The sequence below is a fragment of the Cimex lectularius genome, unplaced genomic scaffold, assembly GCF_000648675.2.
Source record: "Cimex lectularius strain Harlan isolate CLEC.00 unplaced genomic scaffold, Clec_2.1 scaffold24, whole genome shotgun sequence".
NCBI classification, from domain to species: domain Eukaryota; kingdom Metazoa; phylum Arthropoda; class Insecta; order Hemiptera; family Cimicidae; genus Cimex; species Cimex lectularius.
Window position 1 is genome coordinate 1,063,990 of NW_019392666.1, and position 20,182 is coordinate 1,084,171.

The 20,182-nt window shown below is 32.1% G+C and overlaps 2 protein-coding genes across 3 annotated transcripts; one reads left to right on the top strand and one right to left on the bottom strand.

Moving 5' to 3' along the window:
- Positions 1 to 650: 650 nt before the first annotated feature.
- On the top strand, positions 651 to 10,894 carry LOC106660834 (voltage-dependent anion-selective channel-like). Of its 2 annotated transcripts, none has more exons than XM_014383806.2 (7): positions 651 to 960; positions 5,270 to 5,474; positions 5,806 to 5,923; positions 5,989 to 6,107; positions 6,161 to 6,269; positions 6,676 to 6,884; positions 10,315 to 10,894. In XM_014383806.2, exons 1-7 carry the CDS (start codon positions 814 to 816, stop codon positions 10,404 to 10,406), a joined length of 999 nt encoding a protein of 332 aa, XP_014239292.1. In that variant the 5' UTR covers positions 651 to 813; the 3' UTR covers positions 10,407 to 10,894. The 2 variants fall into 2 exon arrangements, with proteins under 2 accessions (XP_014239292.1, XP_014239294.1); XM_014383808.2 differs by lacking the exon at positions 651 to 960 and adding an exon at positions 3,238 to 3,374.
- Positions 10,895 to 12,626: 1,732 nt separating this feature from the next.
- On the bottom strand, positions 12,627 to 20,065 carry LOC106660963 (COP9 signalosome complex subunit 4). The gene is made up of 9 exons (XM_014384041.2): positions 19,855 to 20,065; positions 14,421 to 14,500; positions 14,237 to 14,355; positions 14,031 to 14,167; positions 13,851 to 13,965; positions 13,482 to 13,671; positions 13,258 to 13,428; positions 12,990 to 13,190; positions 12,627 to 12,928 (listed from the first exon to the last, which is right to left on the bottom strand). Exons 1-9 carry the CDS (start codon positions 19,944 to 19,946, stop codon positions 12,795 to 12,797), a joined length of 1,239 nt encoding a protein of 412 aa, XP_014239527.1. The 5' UTR covers positions 19,947 to 20,065; the 3' UTR covers positions 12,627 to 12,794.
- Between the last annotated feature and the right edge of the window lie 117 nt (positions 20,066 to 20,182).

A 20,182-nucleotide genomic window follows, 5' to 3' on the forward strand; every position in this document is an offset into this window, starting at 1 on the left:
TAGAAGAACCCCACCGCACAACCCCATAACATAAAATATATGCGGCTGCTCGAAAAATATATGACAACAGATAACATGATATCACGCTTTTCTATAAATCTCTCATGTATTGACATGAAACTTAACTTAGCAATATTTATATGGATTTTGTAAAACTTTCTGAGATATTTCAGTATCAAATATTTAAATAAATACTTCTAGTATTTTCTCTAAAAAGATGTAAGGAATTCATTCATGTTAAGCTTTGATAATAAATAAGGCAAACTAGTTTTATTGCACATCATGCGAGCCTATCAGAAAACGTTATTTTGATTGAATCATTTTAATTGTTTCATATGGATCCCTCAAGCAAAACCAGTTTTTTCTTGTTTTCAAAAAGTTTAATTTTATTTATGCTTACTCCGTGCATGACAAGCAAGGTGCAAGTTATTTCAAAGAAAGTTTTTAAGTTGTGCATAAACATATCATTTAAAATAAACATTTTAAAAATTTATTTTATGTATAATAGTTAAAAATTTTATAATAAAAAAGTACGCATATAAATATAATTTGTCTACAAAATTAAGTATGCTTTTACTTGATCATTCACAACTTATATATGACAGCTGGGAACTAGTTTTCTTAATAATTATATTTTAAAAAATGTTAACCAAAAACATATGTTTTCAGTTAAGTTGACTAACAAAAATGTTTCCTTTTAAATTTGCTGTTTGTATTAGAGGTAGTTGAAACATGTAAACTGGAGGAATCGCAGACCATATTGAATCGGGACTGACTTTTGGGTTTAGGATGGAGATGTGAAGGGGTTGAGATATGAGTAACCAAGGGTGTTGTGTCCCTCTCCGCCACGACTGCCAGGACCCCAACAAAGACCAAGCGTCAAAAGGGGGTGAAGGTGGTAACTCAGGTGGTGGTAGCGGCTCCGAAGTGAGAACATGCCCGAAACCATGGCCCAACAAGGTAATAATTTTGCAGTTGATACATTGTCAATTAAACATTGAAATATAATTACATCAAATGGATTTTTAGATGCCAGAAAAAAAAAATTCTTTTTAATTGCTAAAATCTGTGATAAAGATAGCACTTATTGTTAATTATACATTATAGATTTATAGCAGTAAGGTTTCATTTAAAACTATTAATGAAAAAATTCTGATATTTTCTTTCTTAAATTTATGCATTTTTATTTTATTGGGAGATTTCTGTATGGTGTCTAAAGGGGGGGGTAGAAATTTGGTCATTTCCAATCATTTTCATGTTTCAGAGTTATTGCAAATCTAGCACTGAACATATTGAAATGATGAGGACAAGTGACCAAAATTATAGGAAACGATCTAACAGTATATTTTATGATGTTTTAATATTTTTTTTTTATTTAACTGAAATTAAACAATTAAAGCTAACAACATCATTTGATAACATCAAAATTCACAAACGTATATGTTGTTCTTTCAGGTAGATTGTTTTTTATTTGATATATTTTAAATTTTAGCCTAATTTGAAAATTAAGAATATAGGGGTCTGTTTTCCATAGCTGTGGTTTTCTTAATATTCTTATTTTGTTATTTGGTATTTCAACAAAGCTATTTTTATAAATTGCTTTGACCATATCTATTGTGTAAGGGGGGGGGGGCTTAGCCTGGTGTGAAGTACACCGTGCATAAGGCAAATGTGAACTCTGATTGTTGTTCATTGTACAGACATTTTTACAAGATATACATGCCAGTGCCATCAACCACATCCCTCAAATGACCAGGTTTTCTTTGTAAACCATTTTCAAAGAAAAGTCCCTTTCGATTGTTTCATCATCTAATACCTTTTTCAAATTTACCAGACCAAAAGATTCCCTAAATGCCTTGTATGACACACAAGGTAAATGTATGTTTCATTGTAAGTGGCTCATTGCACCTTCCACAAATAAGGGAGGATCCTGGTACAATAAATGCCCATGTTTTAGTCATGTGTGGCGATTAAAGGACAGCCTCTTCTTCCCTTGATTTTCTAAGTGATGGCTTCCATTATTTTACATTGTTTTTTATATCATGTAACTTATTGTCCGAACTGTTTTCCCATCTTATAATGCCCACACCTTTGATATGTAAAACGAAAAATCCTCATACAGTATCTGCTTAATTTTTGTAGCATTTTTATATTGCTCTTTTTGCTGTTAAATTAGCACGTCCATCACCTGTGAATTGCAGTGATTACACACACAAAAGTTACTGTTATTTATACCAATTTGAAGGATTTAAAAGCATAAAATATGTCTACATTTCCAAATCGAGTGACACTTGAAGGATCATGCAGAACACAACAGTACTGCTGATTGCCTTAAAATCTGTACTTTTATCAGAACCAAGAACATTAAAAGCATTTTATTTTGAAATAATCTTTTATTTCAGTATAAAAACTTTGCAATATAAATTTGAACAAGTGAAGAGTTAGAAATGATAAATGGTGGAGTATGTTGTTCAATATTTATAAATTTATATATCCTGCTCACAGATAGTTGTTTACAATGATCCAGATTTCAAGCTTATAGCTCATCATCAGGTTAAAATATGGATTGTTGAAAACGACTAACTATGAGTAGAAACTATCTTTTTATAAAGAAGTGAAGAATTTGTCATACTGGATGTGCCTATACTCCGTTAATATATAACATGAGTGCAAAAGAGTAATATAACACAGGATTAAATATATATTATATAAAGAATCATATATGTATTTGTAGTACCAGTTGTCTATATTTCAAAATACAATGACAAAATTTGAACAGTATAATTGTAATTTAATGTATACAATTGTCAATATTGAAGGGTCTTTTTTGGTCTAATATTCAAATAGTTTGGAATCGCTTTTATTTAAATTTGCATTAACCAGAAAGTTTGTTGCACATTCAAATGTACATGTGCAAAATGTATTTTACAAAAGCGGGATTTAAATTTATTATCACCAATCAACTGAAAAGAACTTTCACTTGATGAAAGGACCTTGACTTTGAATCTTGACCGCTTTCCCTCCAACCAAAGAAATGGTATCTAGCCAAAACGGTTGCAGTTTTCAATTCAAACAATTTGCAAAAACACGTTTCAAACGGTTTTCGACGAGAAAACTTGGTAAAATAAAAAAGTTCCGTGTATTTTCCGTGCTTCCCAGAATAGAAAAGACCGATGAAAATTGGCAAAGCTAGATTGATTCTGGCCGGCCATGTGCACCGGTGAGCTGTGGTTTTTCATCTCCTTTGGGTTAAGCCAAATCTCACTTTTCAGAGAACGCCATTGACTCCGGCCTCGTGTTCTTCGTCAATCCGACTGATATTTAGCCATAATCCGGACTTTTCTATTTCATAACTTATTTAATTAATTAACGAAGTAAGTCGACTTTATTCTTCGAATAATTTAAGTAGCTATTAAATAGATACCTCGTGTGGTCCATACATAGATGTTAAATTAGCTGACCTAATTTGCACATACTTTTAGCATGAAATTCAAGCGTTTTGACATTTTTTAAAAGATAATTTCTTTTGTGATTATTCTTATCCTTCGATTTGGCCAAGAATTGATCTTGTCCGATGATTTATTTGATTGGACGATTCATCGTCGCATTGAACGCAATGACTGTGACTGTATAGTTCAAGTTATCATTTAGTTTCTGCTCTTGTGAATAAACTTTTTCTTAGAAAATTTCAAAGGTTTTGTATCTGCACGCCTGTAATCTATAAATTATGTCGAATCTGGATACAACAGAACATTTTTTTGGTAGAAAGCACAGAATGAGGTTTTATTTTACTATTCAAAAAATGGTCACGACTCCAAGTTAATCATACAAAAACTATTTTTTGTTATTTATGCATTTTATTTTTCTTGTTTTAGGGGACTATAGTAGCCAAGTGGTTAGCATGATAGATTCGACTCGTAGATCCTGTTGTCGTGGGTTCAATTCCCACCTTTACTCCTGGCCTTTTCTTTTTTTTTTTTCACAATATCCTTCCCCAAAGAAAGCAATGCATTGTCAAATAATGTACACACATCTTGCATTGCTAATGTGCTATGTTCACAAGGCCATTAAAAAAAGTCTTGTTTCATAGCCTTGATAGGGGGCCATGGTAGCTGAGTATTTAAGGCGTTAGTCTCTCGGCTAGTAGATCTCGTAGTCGTGGGTTCGATCCCCACCGTCCCCTCTGGACTTATTCTGACGCCCAAGGGGACCGGTGGCTGCAATTGAAAGAAATTGACACGCACTCATCAATGGAAGGGGCGGGATCAAATCTCAGCGATCCTGAACTTCCTCTTCATTACTGAAAGGGGTCCCAACCCCCTTCAAACCCTTCAAAAATAAGTTTCTTCAATGGAAGAACACCGGGGCTCAAATTCACAAGCGTGTTGCAAGCCTCCAAAAATGGAGCCAGGGATAAAGTAAAATAAGCTGTACAGCTGCAGTGCTCAGGGGAACTACTCCAGTTCCTGGTATCCATTGTAAAAAAAAAAAAGCCCCTTGATAAATGTTACAAACATTAAAAAAATAATATACATTCTCAGAGGGTCTGTAATAAATTAATAAATCTGTGATAATGAAGAAACCACGGTAAAAAAACCTCTTGTCACATGCCTCATTAGAGCTGATACTGGGAGTCTGTGAACTGATGCTGAATCAGCATTGAGTCACTTATTGGGTTCGTCTTCTCTTATGATTTGTTCAACTACTCAAATGAGTTTCAGATTTGCGCCATCTTCAGTGAGGTTATGAGTTCTTGAGTTTGACAAACTTGCGAGTGAAGACAGACCCAATAAGTGACAAAGTGCTGGTTTAACATGATATCAATTCATATTACTTGAAAGCTTTTGTAGAGACAAAACTTAGTTAAATGTATATTTGAATTGACCTGAGTTAAAAATATAATAATCACAATTGAAATGTGTTCTGCAAAAACTGACATGGAAAGTTAGGGATTGACTAATCTATACTTCATCAAAGTTAGAATTAGAATAAGTAAGGTTTTACTAATGAAAATTTTACCGATGAAGTTGTTCGTTCATAAAAGATAATGATTTTAAGACAATAAAACATAATTACTTGAAACAGCTTTTCCATTTTGACTTTTTAGTTTGAAATCGTTGAAGATTCAATAAAAAAAAATTTTTTTCTGAAATTGTTTTAGGTTTTTATTTTTTACACAACTAATAATTAAAATTTTTATAACTAAACTTTAGTGCCCTCATATAATAACCTGGATGTTCGTATATCATTGCTGAAATTTATGTTTTAGCTAATTATGTCTCCTCCGTTCTATGCCGATTTGGGGAAGAATGCAAGGGATGTGTTTGGGAAAGGTTATCACTTCGGCCTTCTGAAACTAGATGTTAAAACCAAGTCGAACACCGGTGTTGAATTCAGCACTGGTGGTGTACAGAACTTGGAGACCAAGAATGTTGTCGGAAACCTGGAAACAAAATACAAATTTAAAGAATATGGTAAATCTTTTTTCTCTAATTCATTTATCAGGATGATTAACATGTTAACTGCGGTTGCTCACTGCATGTTGAAATCTTATAATTTCTTGTTGTGAGCATCAACATAATCATTTTATTTTGAACCGTTAAATCAATTCAGCACAGGGTAGCAATGTAGGCTGAACAGGACCTCGGTCAACATGTTAAGAATATTGAAAATTAATCAGTAGGTGGTCACTTTAAGTATGTTATACACCTCATTGCTATTAAAAATTTATTTTAATGCCATTAAACCAGTTAGAATGGGATAGAAAGCTAGACAATCCGCATATGATCTTATTTTGTATTGTAGGAGTAACATTTACGGAAAAGTGGAACACTGAAAATGTTCTTGCAACAGAAATTGCTTTGTCTGATTTCTGTGAAGGCGCCAAGGTATCATGTGATACATCATTTGTTCCGCATAAAGGGTATTTTGACATAAATTACATGTTAAACCAAAAATAAATGCTAATGGTTTTTGTTCTAATTGCAGAGATAAGACACTCAGACTAAAGGCTGAATTCAGAAATGACGCATGTGCACTCAATCTAGACACCGACTTTAAACCAGGTGGCCCGGTCATCAAAGGCGGTGCTGTTCTTGGTTATGGAGGTGAGTCTTTTATTAATTTTCAAATAACTCTCTTTAATGAGTTTGTGTTTCAGGTTGGTTGTGTGGTTATCAGACAGCATTTGACACTGCCAAGACTAAGCTGACAGAAAACAAATTTTCCATGGGATTCTGTACAAAAGACTTTATTTTGAACACTAGTATGTAAGTATACATCACATATATTTACAGTATTGTACCCTGTTACTTTTAAATTAAGTATTCATAAATATTGATTGATTTTCCTTATTGATGTACGATTAATGATTCTTATTCTATTAATAAGTAATATTAATATAAAATTTAAAAAGAAAAATATGTTGTGATTGATATCAGCCTTAATATTATTATTATAAGATAGGCAAATTCGAAAGAAAGAAAAACTGTCGTATGTAGAATGGATGGACAAAAGATATATAAGGGGAGATATAGATGAATATATTCGAAAGCTTGTTTAAGGAACCGAGTTTTTCTTCCTTTTAAATTTGCCTTATCCCTGATTTTTTAATAGCAAAACATCATGTACACCTCAATTCAATTGTCTTAATAATGTGACATTTAATTTGTATAGAAATGATGGACGCGTATTTGGAGGCTCAGTGTTCCACAAGGTCAGCAACAAGCTCGAGACAGCTGTGAACATTTCATGGGCTTCTGACAGCAATGTGACAGACTTGGGTATTGGATGCAAGTACAACCTCGACCCTGATGCGGCCCTCAGACTCAAAGTCAACAATCAATCACTTATCGGCCTTGGCTATTCGCAAAAGCTTAGAGATGGTAAGCACCTCTTATCTTAGTCAATTTGAACAGAGCAGTAATTTAAATTAGTACAAGACAATTGATACAAATTGGAGTTTTTCATCCTATCGTAAAGTAATCCTGTATTTTTGTAATATTATTAATTTAACTTAGCATTTTAATGATGCTAAAAACTTTGAATCGTGACTTATTTTTGTACTTGCACTATTAGCAGCCAAACTTTTGAATTGGAAACAAGATAGTTTCTTACCCTTTACCGTACTGATTTGCATTCGCTTTGAATTGCTCTTACTCCTTTTGGGGTGCACCAGTTCCATTCAAATTTGACAGTGCATTTCTTACATATTATGGTTTTCAATGGGAGTAAGTAAATGGAAGTAGAAAACTAATGAAAGTTGTATTTACATGAAAACTGATGTTTTACAAAAAGTATTCGTTATGTGTTTTAAAATATAATTAAATAAAAGTAAGTGATTACTAATTTATTACAAGTTTACAAGTGTTAACTCTATACGTGTATGGTATGTATACACTGGGAACAGAGTTGGAAAAAAAATATTGACAATATATATTTATAAAAGAGTAGGTTTATAACCCGGCGTTGCCCAAGTGGATAATAAAAAGGGTTATTTAACACATTATTTTGAATATACATATTGTAATTGCCAGATAGGATTATTTATTAAATGAACACGATTGAATGTTTGATATCAATGATTGTATTTAGTTATATTAGATATTTACATAGGCAATATTATTTTTGTTTTGGATTACAGTGAATTAAATTGAAATTACTGTTGTATACAGTGTTAAATTCCTTACAGTGCTTTTGTGTACAATGTTTTTGGTGATTCCATTTGGCACATATACACATGTTTGTTGTGTCGTTGTTTTGGTGGTATTTTAAACAACAGCAAAATTCAATTGTATAACAGAGAGTCAAAAAGTTCATACGTAATTGTTATGTTGTTCATTTTGATCACAATAGGGCAAGGATAGTCTTAACTTTCTAATTCTTACTCGACGTCTTCATTTTGTGCTTCGTGATGTGATGATTTATAGCATATATATTTTGTTCATTTCGTTATGCCGTTTCTTCATCTGTTTTATTTTGTCTTTCACCTGAAATTCTCTTGGCAATATTTCTGTAACGACCATATTTTGTCGTTTTTGTTGCTTTTTAAATAAAACAAAATGCAATTCCAACAGCAATTGTACAACAGCAGTGTCAAAATGACAGAATGTAATATTAAAAAACATAATTCATAATGTGGGGTGATTAATGACTGTTAATCGATAATTATTCAGAAATCGTGAGATGCGGTCTGGTGTGATGTAGGTTTCAGAAAAAATTTTCTTTATCATGCCAATGTTTTGATCTTTATTGAGATCATCTTCAGGGCCTGGGATTTACAAACATTGTTTACATTTAATAAATACATGTAGGATGTGGAAAAAAGTGAATTTATACAATGCAAAATATATTTTTTTATATTCAATCAAATCGTATATTTTGCATTGTATAAATTCACTTTTTTCCACATCTTACATGTATTTGTTAAATGTAAACAGTGTTTGTAAATCCCAGGCCCTGAAGATGATCTCAATAAATATCGAAACGTTGGCATGATAAAGAAAATTTTTTCTGAAACCTACATCACACCAGACCGCATCTCACGATTTCTGAATAACTAATTATTCATAATTCAGTAAAATCATTCAATTAATTACAAAACATTGAAAAACTCATTATTACGGAACTTCGTAACTTCACATTTTATAACATGCAGAATATTTTCACTAATTTCGTGGTCTGCTTGACCAATTAATACATTGCAATTAATTAAGGTTTTTAGTTGGGATGAAAAAAGTTAATGGCACGAGCGGGATTTCGAAGGAGGGAAAACTCATAAGGTGGGGTTGAGATAGGAAGTTGATGTCCGAGTGGATCGAGGTCATGATAGCTCAAGTGGTAGAGCAGCGTCGTATCTAGCCGAAGATGGTGGGTTCGAATCCCGCTCATGCCATTAACTTTTTCATCTCAACTAAAAATATTAATTGTAATTCAGAATATTTATAAATCCAATTGGCAAAATAACAGCATTACTTATCTCATTTAATTTTAACTGAGAGAGTTTAGTAAAGTAATGTTTAATAATATTTTATATAATTTATAATTGCTTATGTATACAAACGTGTAAAACAAAATTGACCTTTGTAGTAATCTTTGCACACTAAATAGACATTCACTTTTCTCAATTCAGTTGGTTTGGCTGAGTAGGACAATTGTCGGTAAGGCCACATGCCGATGGTTTGTAGTCCTACCTACACTGCTGCTGACGATTGTAGTGTCAGCGTATTTGTTTGTTTATTTTATTTTTATTTATTTTTTTAAATATTTATATGCTCATTTTATATCCTCTAAACCCACCCAGCACTAATAAAACAAAATGTGAAAGTTTCATTGAAATTGGTTCAGTAGTTTTCGTTTTTATCATTAACACATAAGAACATTCACTTTTATACATACAGATAAACATACAAAAATAAGAGCAACAAAAATGATTTGGTTGAAATTTTGCAAAAGTTGAAGAAAGAGGCCAGATTGTGACGAGAAGGGGAGAAATGAGTGTTTGTTGATTATGAGATAACAGGGAAAGGGGTGGGAGGTGTTCATTTGATGCCGAGGTGTCTGCTACACATTGGATACAAATTCAACTCAGTAGAAGCTACGTGTCTAGCTAGAACTCTTAAAACGGGGGGGGGGGGAAACAACGAGATAAACTCAGTCCTGAAAAGGTTAACAAAGGTCAAGCAAAACCATTTTTATTATCGATCAATTATTGAATATTGCTACATATTTTCAAAATGGTTTTATAAAAATTATTGCATCTTTGATTTTAAACTTACGAACAACTAATTATATTTCTTATCTAAGGTAGCGGTGTATTGAGCTGAAGGTAGTGGGTTTGAATCACGCTCGTTAAACTAATTTTTCATCTCAATCAAGATATTAGATAAAAAGTATAATTAACTGAAATAATTAATATAGTCAATTATGACTTTCAAACTTAAAGATGAATCTGTAAGTTAAAATGTACCTTGTTTCATAAATATACTGTGGTAATCCTGAAATCGATTCCTATTGGTTGTTCTACCATTTGCAATTAAACTTAGATCCGAAAATAAATTGCAGAAAGCCTAAATATATTTGTCTGATTCATTAAGATTTAAATAGGTACATATATCATTGTCAGTTCATAAAAGAAAAATCCATCATTGTTATGTTCTAATTTTCGTAAAACAATATTTTTGTTGCTAATTTTAAAATTTTAAAAATTTTAACAGTTTTAATTTTGTTTTAATTGTAACAGTTTTAATTAATTTTTAACAGTTTAATTTTGTTTTACCACAATCTACCATCAATATTTTTGTATTTCTTTTCTAGGTGTGACTATTTCTCTCTCAACACAGATCAATGGCAAGAACTTCAAAGAAGGAGGACATAATGTTGGGTTGTGCCTTGAGCTTGAGGCATAGATACCGCACGTTTGTGGTCATTTCAATGGACAACCTTTGATGTTTCGGAGTGAGGAGAATGGAGATGCAGAGAATTTATAAACAAGAAAGCAGAGATTGTTGTAGATTTGTCAGTTCATATGTCATTATCCTCAAGATGACCCACAAATAAATAGTATAAACTTAGTATATTATCAAATTATCAGAGAAATGTTTATCCCTCTTAACTAATAAGTGTTGTCCTGTTTTTGTTTTCTTTAATTTAAAATATATTTGTTTGCGAGGGGATATGATGGTGTTGAATTATGATGACCTTTTCAATTTAAAATATATAGTTTTGTTTTTAGCATTTCACTGTATATGGTTATATTAGGTGTTCTTTCCTAGAAATAATTATTCTATAAATTATAACTACACAAAAAATATTGTATAATACAGAATCAGAATAGTGTTCTGCATAGAGTTATTAATTATGAGAAAGCTTACAGATAAAAAAAATATGTTAAGAGGAGAGTGATTAATACTACTTTTCCTTGCACATTTTTGCTCTCCTGTCCCACACCTTTTCATTCTCCTTTTTTTTACCATCTGTAAAACAACAGAAAGTGTAATTCAATTACAAATATTAAAGCCTATTTGCCTGTTTTGTGTTAATTAAAAGTAAACCTTGGCTTATCATGAAATTTAAAATTTGAGTCATGATTACATTACCTTTAAAACCCGAAAAGGGTGATTGAGTTTTAACTGAATTATTATACAACGTAAATTTTTTTTTTGCTTTTTATAGATTATAGTGGCATCTAGCAGATTTTTTGGTGCACATCTCTGTTTGGTCTTTTATCGCACGAGAACAAATTTTCTTGTGTTTTACACCTAATTTCTGTTTCTCCTGCTGTTACAATTTTTATAAATGGTAACCAACTCACTTTTCTTTATGCTATTGTTAAGCCTCTCTGTATTCAGGGCCTAGTCAATTGTGGATAAATAACAAATCACAGAAATAATATAAAAACATGATAGTCTGGTTAGCATTCACATCTACCCAAGGCTGAGCATATCATTTGGGTTGTTTATTTCTTTGTTTGCAGTCTTTTATTAAATTCTCTACTGTAATAAGTTCCCTATACGACGTATCCTTAGTAGAAGGTTTTAATTGTCATGAAATAAATTTTTGTTGACCTATTTGCCATAGACACACCTTGTCTAAAATGCAAAATTCATAAAAATATTTCTTTCTTAGAAATAAGCAAAAATAATAAGTGCTTATTTCATGTACTTTTTGTAGATGGTTCTACTCAAAGAACTTCTTTATTCTATCTCAATTATTTCCACTTATTCATGTCAATTTTATTTTATTGTGCAACTTCTCAAGCACAAGTTTTGGCAAATTTTATCAATGAACTACGCCAAAAGCGCCCTGTTAATCGATTATTTAAGAAAATAGTTACGAAGTATTTCTTATGATACCATGGACAATTTTATCACTAAAATTTACTATCCATTGAAATGATCAATGAGTTGGTAATTGGTTGAAAAAATGAGAGAATGTAAAAGGTTTTTACAAATAATTAGGATGGTTGCTCCAAACTAAAAAGCATTTTTACCTTTAAACTCAGTGTAAAAAATACACATTGTTGAATATTTTGTCATTTGTGAAATATTGGCTCATATTTATCGACTGTTATTCTTGAGAGTTAGTGAAAAACTTTGGGGGGTCCATGAGAAACGATAAAAAATAAAACGTATCGGGATTTTTCACAAAAATAAAATAAAAAATATTTTAAGTTAAAAGTAAAAAAAAAAATTATACATATTTATATAGGTATAGATTAAGGAGAGAGAGGATTATGAAAAATAGCATCGATTTGAGGGTATGATCTGAGGGTTTTGGGAATTAGTTCCAAATTCATTGGCTATTAAACGTCACTCTATTAATTGGGCTTTTTTTTATGTAATTGAATTTATGGGAAGAGTTGAAAAAGTTTTTGATTTCTGAGGCATTACTTAGAAACATTAAACATTTAATAAGGTCAAGTTTACATTAGAACAATCAGTGTGGATTATTCTATTTTTCAGTTAAAGAGATGAAATATTACATTATTAATTTAAATGCAGCCGCTGAATTTCTTTTGTATGCTTTATTGTACAATCAGAGCAAAGAAGAGTATTCTAGTTTCTAACATAGGAACAGCATCCAGAAGGCAAATTTGTTTTAATGGGGGAGGAAGTAAATTGACAACATTTTATTTTTCAAATATATTTAAGATACAGATCAGATGAAAAATACAACTCAAAATTAAGGAAAAATATTCCGTATTGACAAGTTTATACATAGAATATACCAAAACATCCCCTTTTAAAAATTTATGTTTTATTTGTATCAACATTGTAATTCAGTTTTCTCTAAATTCAATGTACCATCTGTTCATCAATCACTTTCTGAATCCACAAAGGCTGTGTGTTGGAGATTTTCTCTATTATTTGGTTGACTTGGTAGCAAAGTGATTGAATCTGTTTGTCCCAAGCGGGTAGAACTTCCCGTGCTACAAAAATTCAAATGAAAATACGTTTCATATAATTGACACAATAAATTAACAAACTTACTTTCAAAATTAACTATTGAATCTATCTGATCGATGAAACCATTCATCCTGCCCTCGGTGATCATCTGACTAGCAATTTTTTCAGCCTTAGTCGGTGTAATTTCTAAGAGGGCGCCAAGCTCCTCAAACGTAATATTATTATAAAGTTTGCTAGCACTGAGAAGGTTGTGCTCTATGACTGCTCTATCAAGTATGGTCGATCCTAAACAAGACTTTAATTACTTCCAATTGTCGATTGTAATGTACAACAGGCAAGTTATAAATACTACCATCGCAAGTATGCGCTTCTTGGTGCGGTTGTAGAAGAGATTCAAATTCCTTCAGTTCGCTCCTTCTGATTATCCTATCCAAATACATCTTTTCGAGAATGTTGTAAGCAGGAAGCTGTTGGCATCGTTCGTCTTTAAACAATGTCGCTAGCATTCGACTTCTCTGTTGGCCTAATTCAAACGATTCAAACTTCCATTGACACTTTTTATCGTTTATAAATTACCTGCTGAAGCTAGAACTGTGCAGATAAGAGCACTTCTTAAAGCAGTCATTCTTTCATCTTCATGGATGATGGTGCGGTAAGAAAGTTCGTTATATCTCTGAGCCGCTTCGATAAATTTTCTTCTATAATCAAGCACACGGGCATAACAAACTTTGTAGTAAATCTGTAGTTGCTCGTTTTTTGATTCAGCCTTAAACAGACAATTAATGAATCTGAATAAAATTATGAATAATTGTTTTAAACAAAAATATGTTTAGTTACAACAAGGAATTGTACTTAATCTTGTCTGTACACTTTTTGGCAGAATCATTGTTTCCACACTAAACAATGATTTATTTTAAATTAAAACAAAACAACGACTGATCGTACTTGTAACAATGAAGCTCTATTGATATAAGCTTCTGCTTGAACCGGGTCATAGTCTTCAAGATACAAACGTGCAATTTTCATGTAAGTTTCCAGCTTGTAATCAACTGAATATTGTCTGAAAAAAAAGAAAGGGAAATGATTGTATTGTTTGAATAGGATTTGTAATTATTTGAAACTTACTTCTGGCCAGTTTCAAGAGGAATGCCAACAAGAACATTAGCAGCCTCTTTCCAGTTCTGCTCACGTTCATAGATGCTGGCAAGGTGCTGCCTAATGCTCGCCACCTGTTCCTCAAAAGAAATCACTCTTGGCTGTACCTAAAAAAAAGAAAAAAAGCATTATACCCATTTTAAAAAAACACATTCAGACAATATTTTAAACAAAACCTTGTCAAGTATAAAATGAGAAATAGTTTTGGAAGAGTCCTCCCGAAGCACAAGCAAGTGGCCGGTTATGTCCGTCAGTACTTGTCTGGATATGACAAGGCTGACATTTTCATTTACAACTGAAATTAATTCAAACAATAACAGAATGTCAGAATCCAAGAGAAATTAAGAAATAACAACATACTTGCTTCTATAAAGACTTTTAAAGGTTCTTCAATAGCATCATGTGGAGTTGCAAGAATATTTTCCAATATTGCCCTGTATCTGAAAATCGAATACACTTTTAAAGATTGTGACACATACTAGAGTACTATTACCTTGATTTTTTTTATAGCAAATTGAACACAAAACGGATGTAGACTTACATTTATTATTTATACATTCATTTATTTGTACACCTCCAACAGTCCTTAATACTGGAGGATAATATGTGAGGATTGTTGTAACAGTGTAATAAAAATTATACAGAAAGAAAAAATCAGAAAAACAGGAGAAAAAACAATCCTCAGAAATAAAAATAATTGATTCCTGCTTTTATTTATCATAGAAGGTAGTAGTTTGATACTTCATTCTTAATGTGCACGGAGAATGGTGCAAACTCTTTTTTCATACCATGTCATTAATTTGTTGTAGTTTTTCTCCCATTCATTTATATCAGTGGCTCCCAAAGTGGTTCCCGTTATCATTCAGGGGGTCCATGAAAAATTAAAATCGATTTGGGGGTCTCTGAACAACGTCAGGGGGGTCCGCACAAGGTTCCAATACAATATAAATAATAATATAAAATAATATAATATAAAACAGAAGTACGTTGGTTATCTAAAAGTGTACAATACAATTTAATTAACTCAAAAAATGACATAGCCTATATACCTGATTTATTTGCCAAATTTAATGAAACTAATTTGTAACTACAAGGTGACCAATTAAATGTAATCAAAACTAAAAGCGTAACATCTGCATTTGCTCCAAAACTTTTTCTTTGGAAGTTGTTCTACAAACAAAACATGGGAAGAGGAGAATGCTCTGTTTCCAAATCTTTCAAAATTGCAAATTAGAGATGAAGATTTGCTTGCTTAAATGCTTAACTTAAACCAATGTTTGGACAAGGATACCACAAATTTGGGTTACAAAAACAGATCCCAATTTTATTTTATTGGGCCGTGCCTGCATTATGGGTTATTGTACAGAAATTGTCGACTGCTTTCCAGTCTTCCTATTTGGTAGAACGTGGATTTAGTGCCATCCCTAACCAGTGCCGCTATGAACCTCATCACAAAAGAAAGAAACTGATTAGAAATTATACACTCATAACATCTCATCACGTTCAACCGTCATTAATTTTTTTAAATATTTTATTTTAAATAAAAGTAATTAATATTATCATTTATATATTTTATATTTCAAAAATACTTCAACAAAACTTTTTTTTTTAATTTGTAATTTTTATATTATGCATTTACGTGGATTTTCACTTGGGGGTCTGTGGGCAATTTTTGACTATAAAAAGGGGTCCATGGGTCTAAAAAGCTTGGGATGCACTGATTTATATCATCATACAGGGTGCCAAATAACAAGTGTCACCCCGATTTTGTGGACTATTCACTCGAAAAAAAATTGAAACATTTTTTTAAGGACAAGTTTTACTGTCAAACATTAAAATAGTTTTTTGAAAACTTTATTTTTAGTTCAAATATATTTTTATTTCGTTTCATATGAATCAGTTAATGAATCAAATCAGCCTGGTTTATACCTCTTAAGTTCATGGACTATTATTTTAGGGTTATTTAGAAAATAAAGTTTGTGAAATTTATTTATAATATAAGCCATACAGGCAAGGCACAAAAAAGAAGTTATAAGCTTACAAAACATAATAACAAGTATAAGCTAAAATAAATAATATCAAAGTAACAAAACAAATAAAATAATATGATAAAAACAAAAGACTAGAATGTTAAGAATTCATCATAGAAAAATAGGTAAGAATGTTAAGCACCTTCTTTTTAAAAGTACATAAAGAGTCTGAGGGGGAGGGGGTAAAACAGGAATTGAGTTTATCAGGGAGGCATGAGAGGCTAAGCGTGTAATGCCATGCTTGATTGGTGCAGTGGTGCTCCAGAAAAAAGTTGGAGCTCCCTCTCAAAAGATGTTGAGGAACTGCAGGTCAAGCCTGGGGAGAATCTCCACAGAGATCTGAGAATCGAGAACTTTCCATACGAACATAAGACAGCCTATACTTAATTAACTATGTTTGGTTTTTGGTAGTTTTGGAATGTTTGTATTAATCAAAATTCAATTCAGACTATACTAGGAGTGTCCAAACAATAATGCACCTTTTTTTCAAGTAAATGTGATGCATTATTCTCCTAGATGACTGACAAAAACTTAACACCACAGAAAGACAAGGTCACCAATGGATTTAATAATTATTTTATTCAATTGTACACATAATCAGGAATTTTAAGTTTTTTTTATTTTTTTAAAGCAAATTTACCCATATATCCCCAAAGCCCCTTGTACTAATCTAGGTCTTTAGCATTTTTTGTGATGAAGTCAACTCTTGTTAATTCGAAACTTTATAATTTGAATTTCTTGATACTATTAACCCCTCAGCAGGTCCCTTCTGTAATTATAAAAAATTCTGTGTATTTTGATACACTCGTGAATACAAAATATTTTTCAAAATAGGGGAGAAAAATCATGCTATTAATCGAAATGGACCCACTTTCCATCTTTATAATTTGCACTTTTTCTTTATTATATTCCTCTAAATGTCCATGTATTGTTTACTTCCATACAGCCTATAGTTTCTACGAATTTTCTCTAGTTTGTTATGCTCTGCCAATAATTTGTTCAATAGTATTTATGGTTATAATGTCTATTTTGATCTGGGTTTTGGCAATGTGTTCTCAGCGCTGATCACTTCGGAAAATCATTATATATGTACAATTTAAGTAATAACTTGGAAAAATGTATATCAAGTCTTTACAATTTATCTTCTTTCATCTTGATAATTCAGACATTCTGATAATTCAAATTATTTTTGTGATCCCTTGGGTTTCAAATTATCGAGAGTTGACTGTATTTTTATTTGTACTATTTGCTAATTGTATTTAAACAATTTATACTTAACTAACTTAATAATGTGACACTTTTACTAAGGTGGTCCTGATTGAATTACATGTTCATCACTATGCAGACTGCACGGAGAAATCTGACAAATTGCAATAAAACCATTCACTAATGTTTCTCACAAGATTTGAAGGCGAGGAATTAACTATTCCATTCTGTTTTGTCAGTAGATTTTGGTATAACTTTTCAGTTATGGTTTTTATTGTGTTTGGTTTCTTGTGGAGCTTTTTATTTCTTATAAAACAGACAACAATTATATCAAGTGGATACACAGACAGTTACCAAACTGGGTAATTGTGGGTTATTCTGCATAGGATTGAACAGTATTAATGAACACATTTTCTAAGGGAGGATTCCCCGTTAACAGTGATAGAAGCATTGTATTGATTTTTACCTAGTAGATAATATAAACGATCCTGATGTGGTGAACGGTTCAATAAAACATACTACATATTTCAAACATTTGCAAACCCAGTTTATATCTATACTATTTATGCTCTTTGTCAAGTCTGTTATGTATCGAGGAAAAAGCCATTGTTGCCACCGTAAAGGTTTTCCATGGGGGAAGTCTCAATGATTAACTGAAGTAAATGCAGTACTTTCTGGCAAAACATCCATTATTCATACTCTTCTTTTTTGCATTACTTTTCAAACTTCTCCCTCTTTAGAGATGAAGCAGCCACTGAAAGGTGAAACGCTGAGTTTGTTGTCACTGATTGAAGGAAAAAATGAACAAACGAAGAAAAACTGAACTATTACTACATACGCTTAGTTCAGTCACCAATCAGTTTATTTTTATGACATTGAATTGCATAAACTGAGCATTGGGGTGTTTAAAACACAGTGAACAATCTAGGTTCTAAAGTCAGGCTAAACAGACAGTTTTATATTAAATTAGTTTAATTTTGGTCTTCATTGAATTGCATTTAAGGCTGGCCCAAAAAATCATTCGCACTGCTGTTGTGTACAGTACATAAGTGAGTGTTTTGTAAGAGAAACAGGCTGCAACGCAATAAAGTGAATAACCTAATAAATCTTACAATGGCTGTTTTAGAATTGATGGAAAAAGAAAGTTTTGTGATAAAGGAAAAACCTGTGCATGCGAATGTGGATTAATACTAAGAGCTATGGGCACAACTCTCCTGAAAAAATAAAACAATCTAGTTGACTTGACTAAATCCATTTACTAAATTACTCGACAAAAATTTTATTGTTCGGATGTATTTAGCTTCTAAATTACTCTCCACTCAAATAAAAGTCTAGCGTAGTTCAAACCACGTTTTCTTCTTTTTAAAAAAAAAATGTTTTGTAAAAGATGGTTCTATTCACAGATTTGTCATTTCACTCACAACAATCCGAATTTGAAGCATTTAACGGACACAGGTTGGTGGTGTTACCAACACATCTCTCAACATGAAATGTAAGAGAACTTAATTCTTACGATTCATGTCAAGAGATGCGTTTATAACTCCATCAACCTAATCATGAGCGCTTAATGCTTCAAATTTGGATCGTTGTGAGTGAAATGACCAATCTGTGAGTAGAACCGTCATTTACAAAAAAAGTAAATCTACATACTCATCCCACCTTCACGTTTTTTAGTCCAAACAGCCTTTAGTCTACAAGTTTTCTCCTGTTTTTAAAACTTCTAGCCTGCGAGGAAAAGGCTATCAGATAGAAATAATTGAGGTGGGGAGAGTGCGTTTGCTTTTGTGTAATATCCATTATTCCAATAAATAATTTTTTATTTTAATATTTTAAGAATATTTTAATTTAAAAGCTTTCCCCTTGTTCCGACTTCCCAAGATACTGACTTTACCGACACCCATCACTCCCACCATTGCTAAATCCACTCCTAGACCTCCTACCAGGGTATATAATAGGAATGATTGTAATACTTGATGAGTCTGTTTCCCGTAAGCCCTCTACTCCTGTATAACTTTTAATAGAAGTTAATTTTTCCTCTGCCCGTGTAGTTCTGCTTTTACTCCATTTCTCCACCCCATAATCCTGATGTTGGTAAAGATCAGCTCTACTTACAAAGATGTTAGTAAGTATTCAGCTTTTCAGCATTTATTGCTAACAACTTTGCGAACAGAACCATCTTTTACAGAAAGTGAAAAAAAAAGCTGTTTGATTTAAGAAAATTTAAGCATTTACGTTTTTCTGTAGGTCTGCAGAGTGATAATACTGAAGATTAGTCGTTTCGAATCATCATTTCTATTTGCCTTTTCAAAATGTTTTGGTACGTCAGGCGCATTTACTCTATTATTAAAGCAAATCCACCAAGACTACAAAACGCGTTCGACAGACCAAAACGTTTTTTTACTTTTAAGACATACAGCAATCGTACGAAACAAAACGAACCGGACAAACGATCAACATTAGTGTCAAGTAGAAAAAAAGTATCTTTCGTCAATCGACCACCTTGTAACTGTTCAGTGTTAAAGTATTCTACGTCTACTCCGTAAATGGTAGAAACATACTTTTCGGCTTGGTCTTTGTGCGAGCCTCCTGATGTGATGAGTACCATGAGCTGCTGGCGGAGGGAATTGGTCACGCTCGCCGGATTCGACATCTTACGATGAGATCCAAGCTCGTGAACACTTTACAAGATTTATATTCGGCCAAAACGGGAAAATTGTAATCAGAATAGATTGTTGACGGCCGAAAGGTTATAACTTATAAGGGCGCAGGTTACACTGTCACTGTCATGTTGATTTTTTATTTTTAAGACCGATATCTGGCTTAATTTCTATCGACTCTTTAGAAAAAATACATTTAAAAGACAGTCTTTCTCTAAAATATATTTTT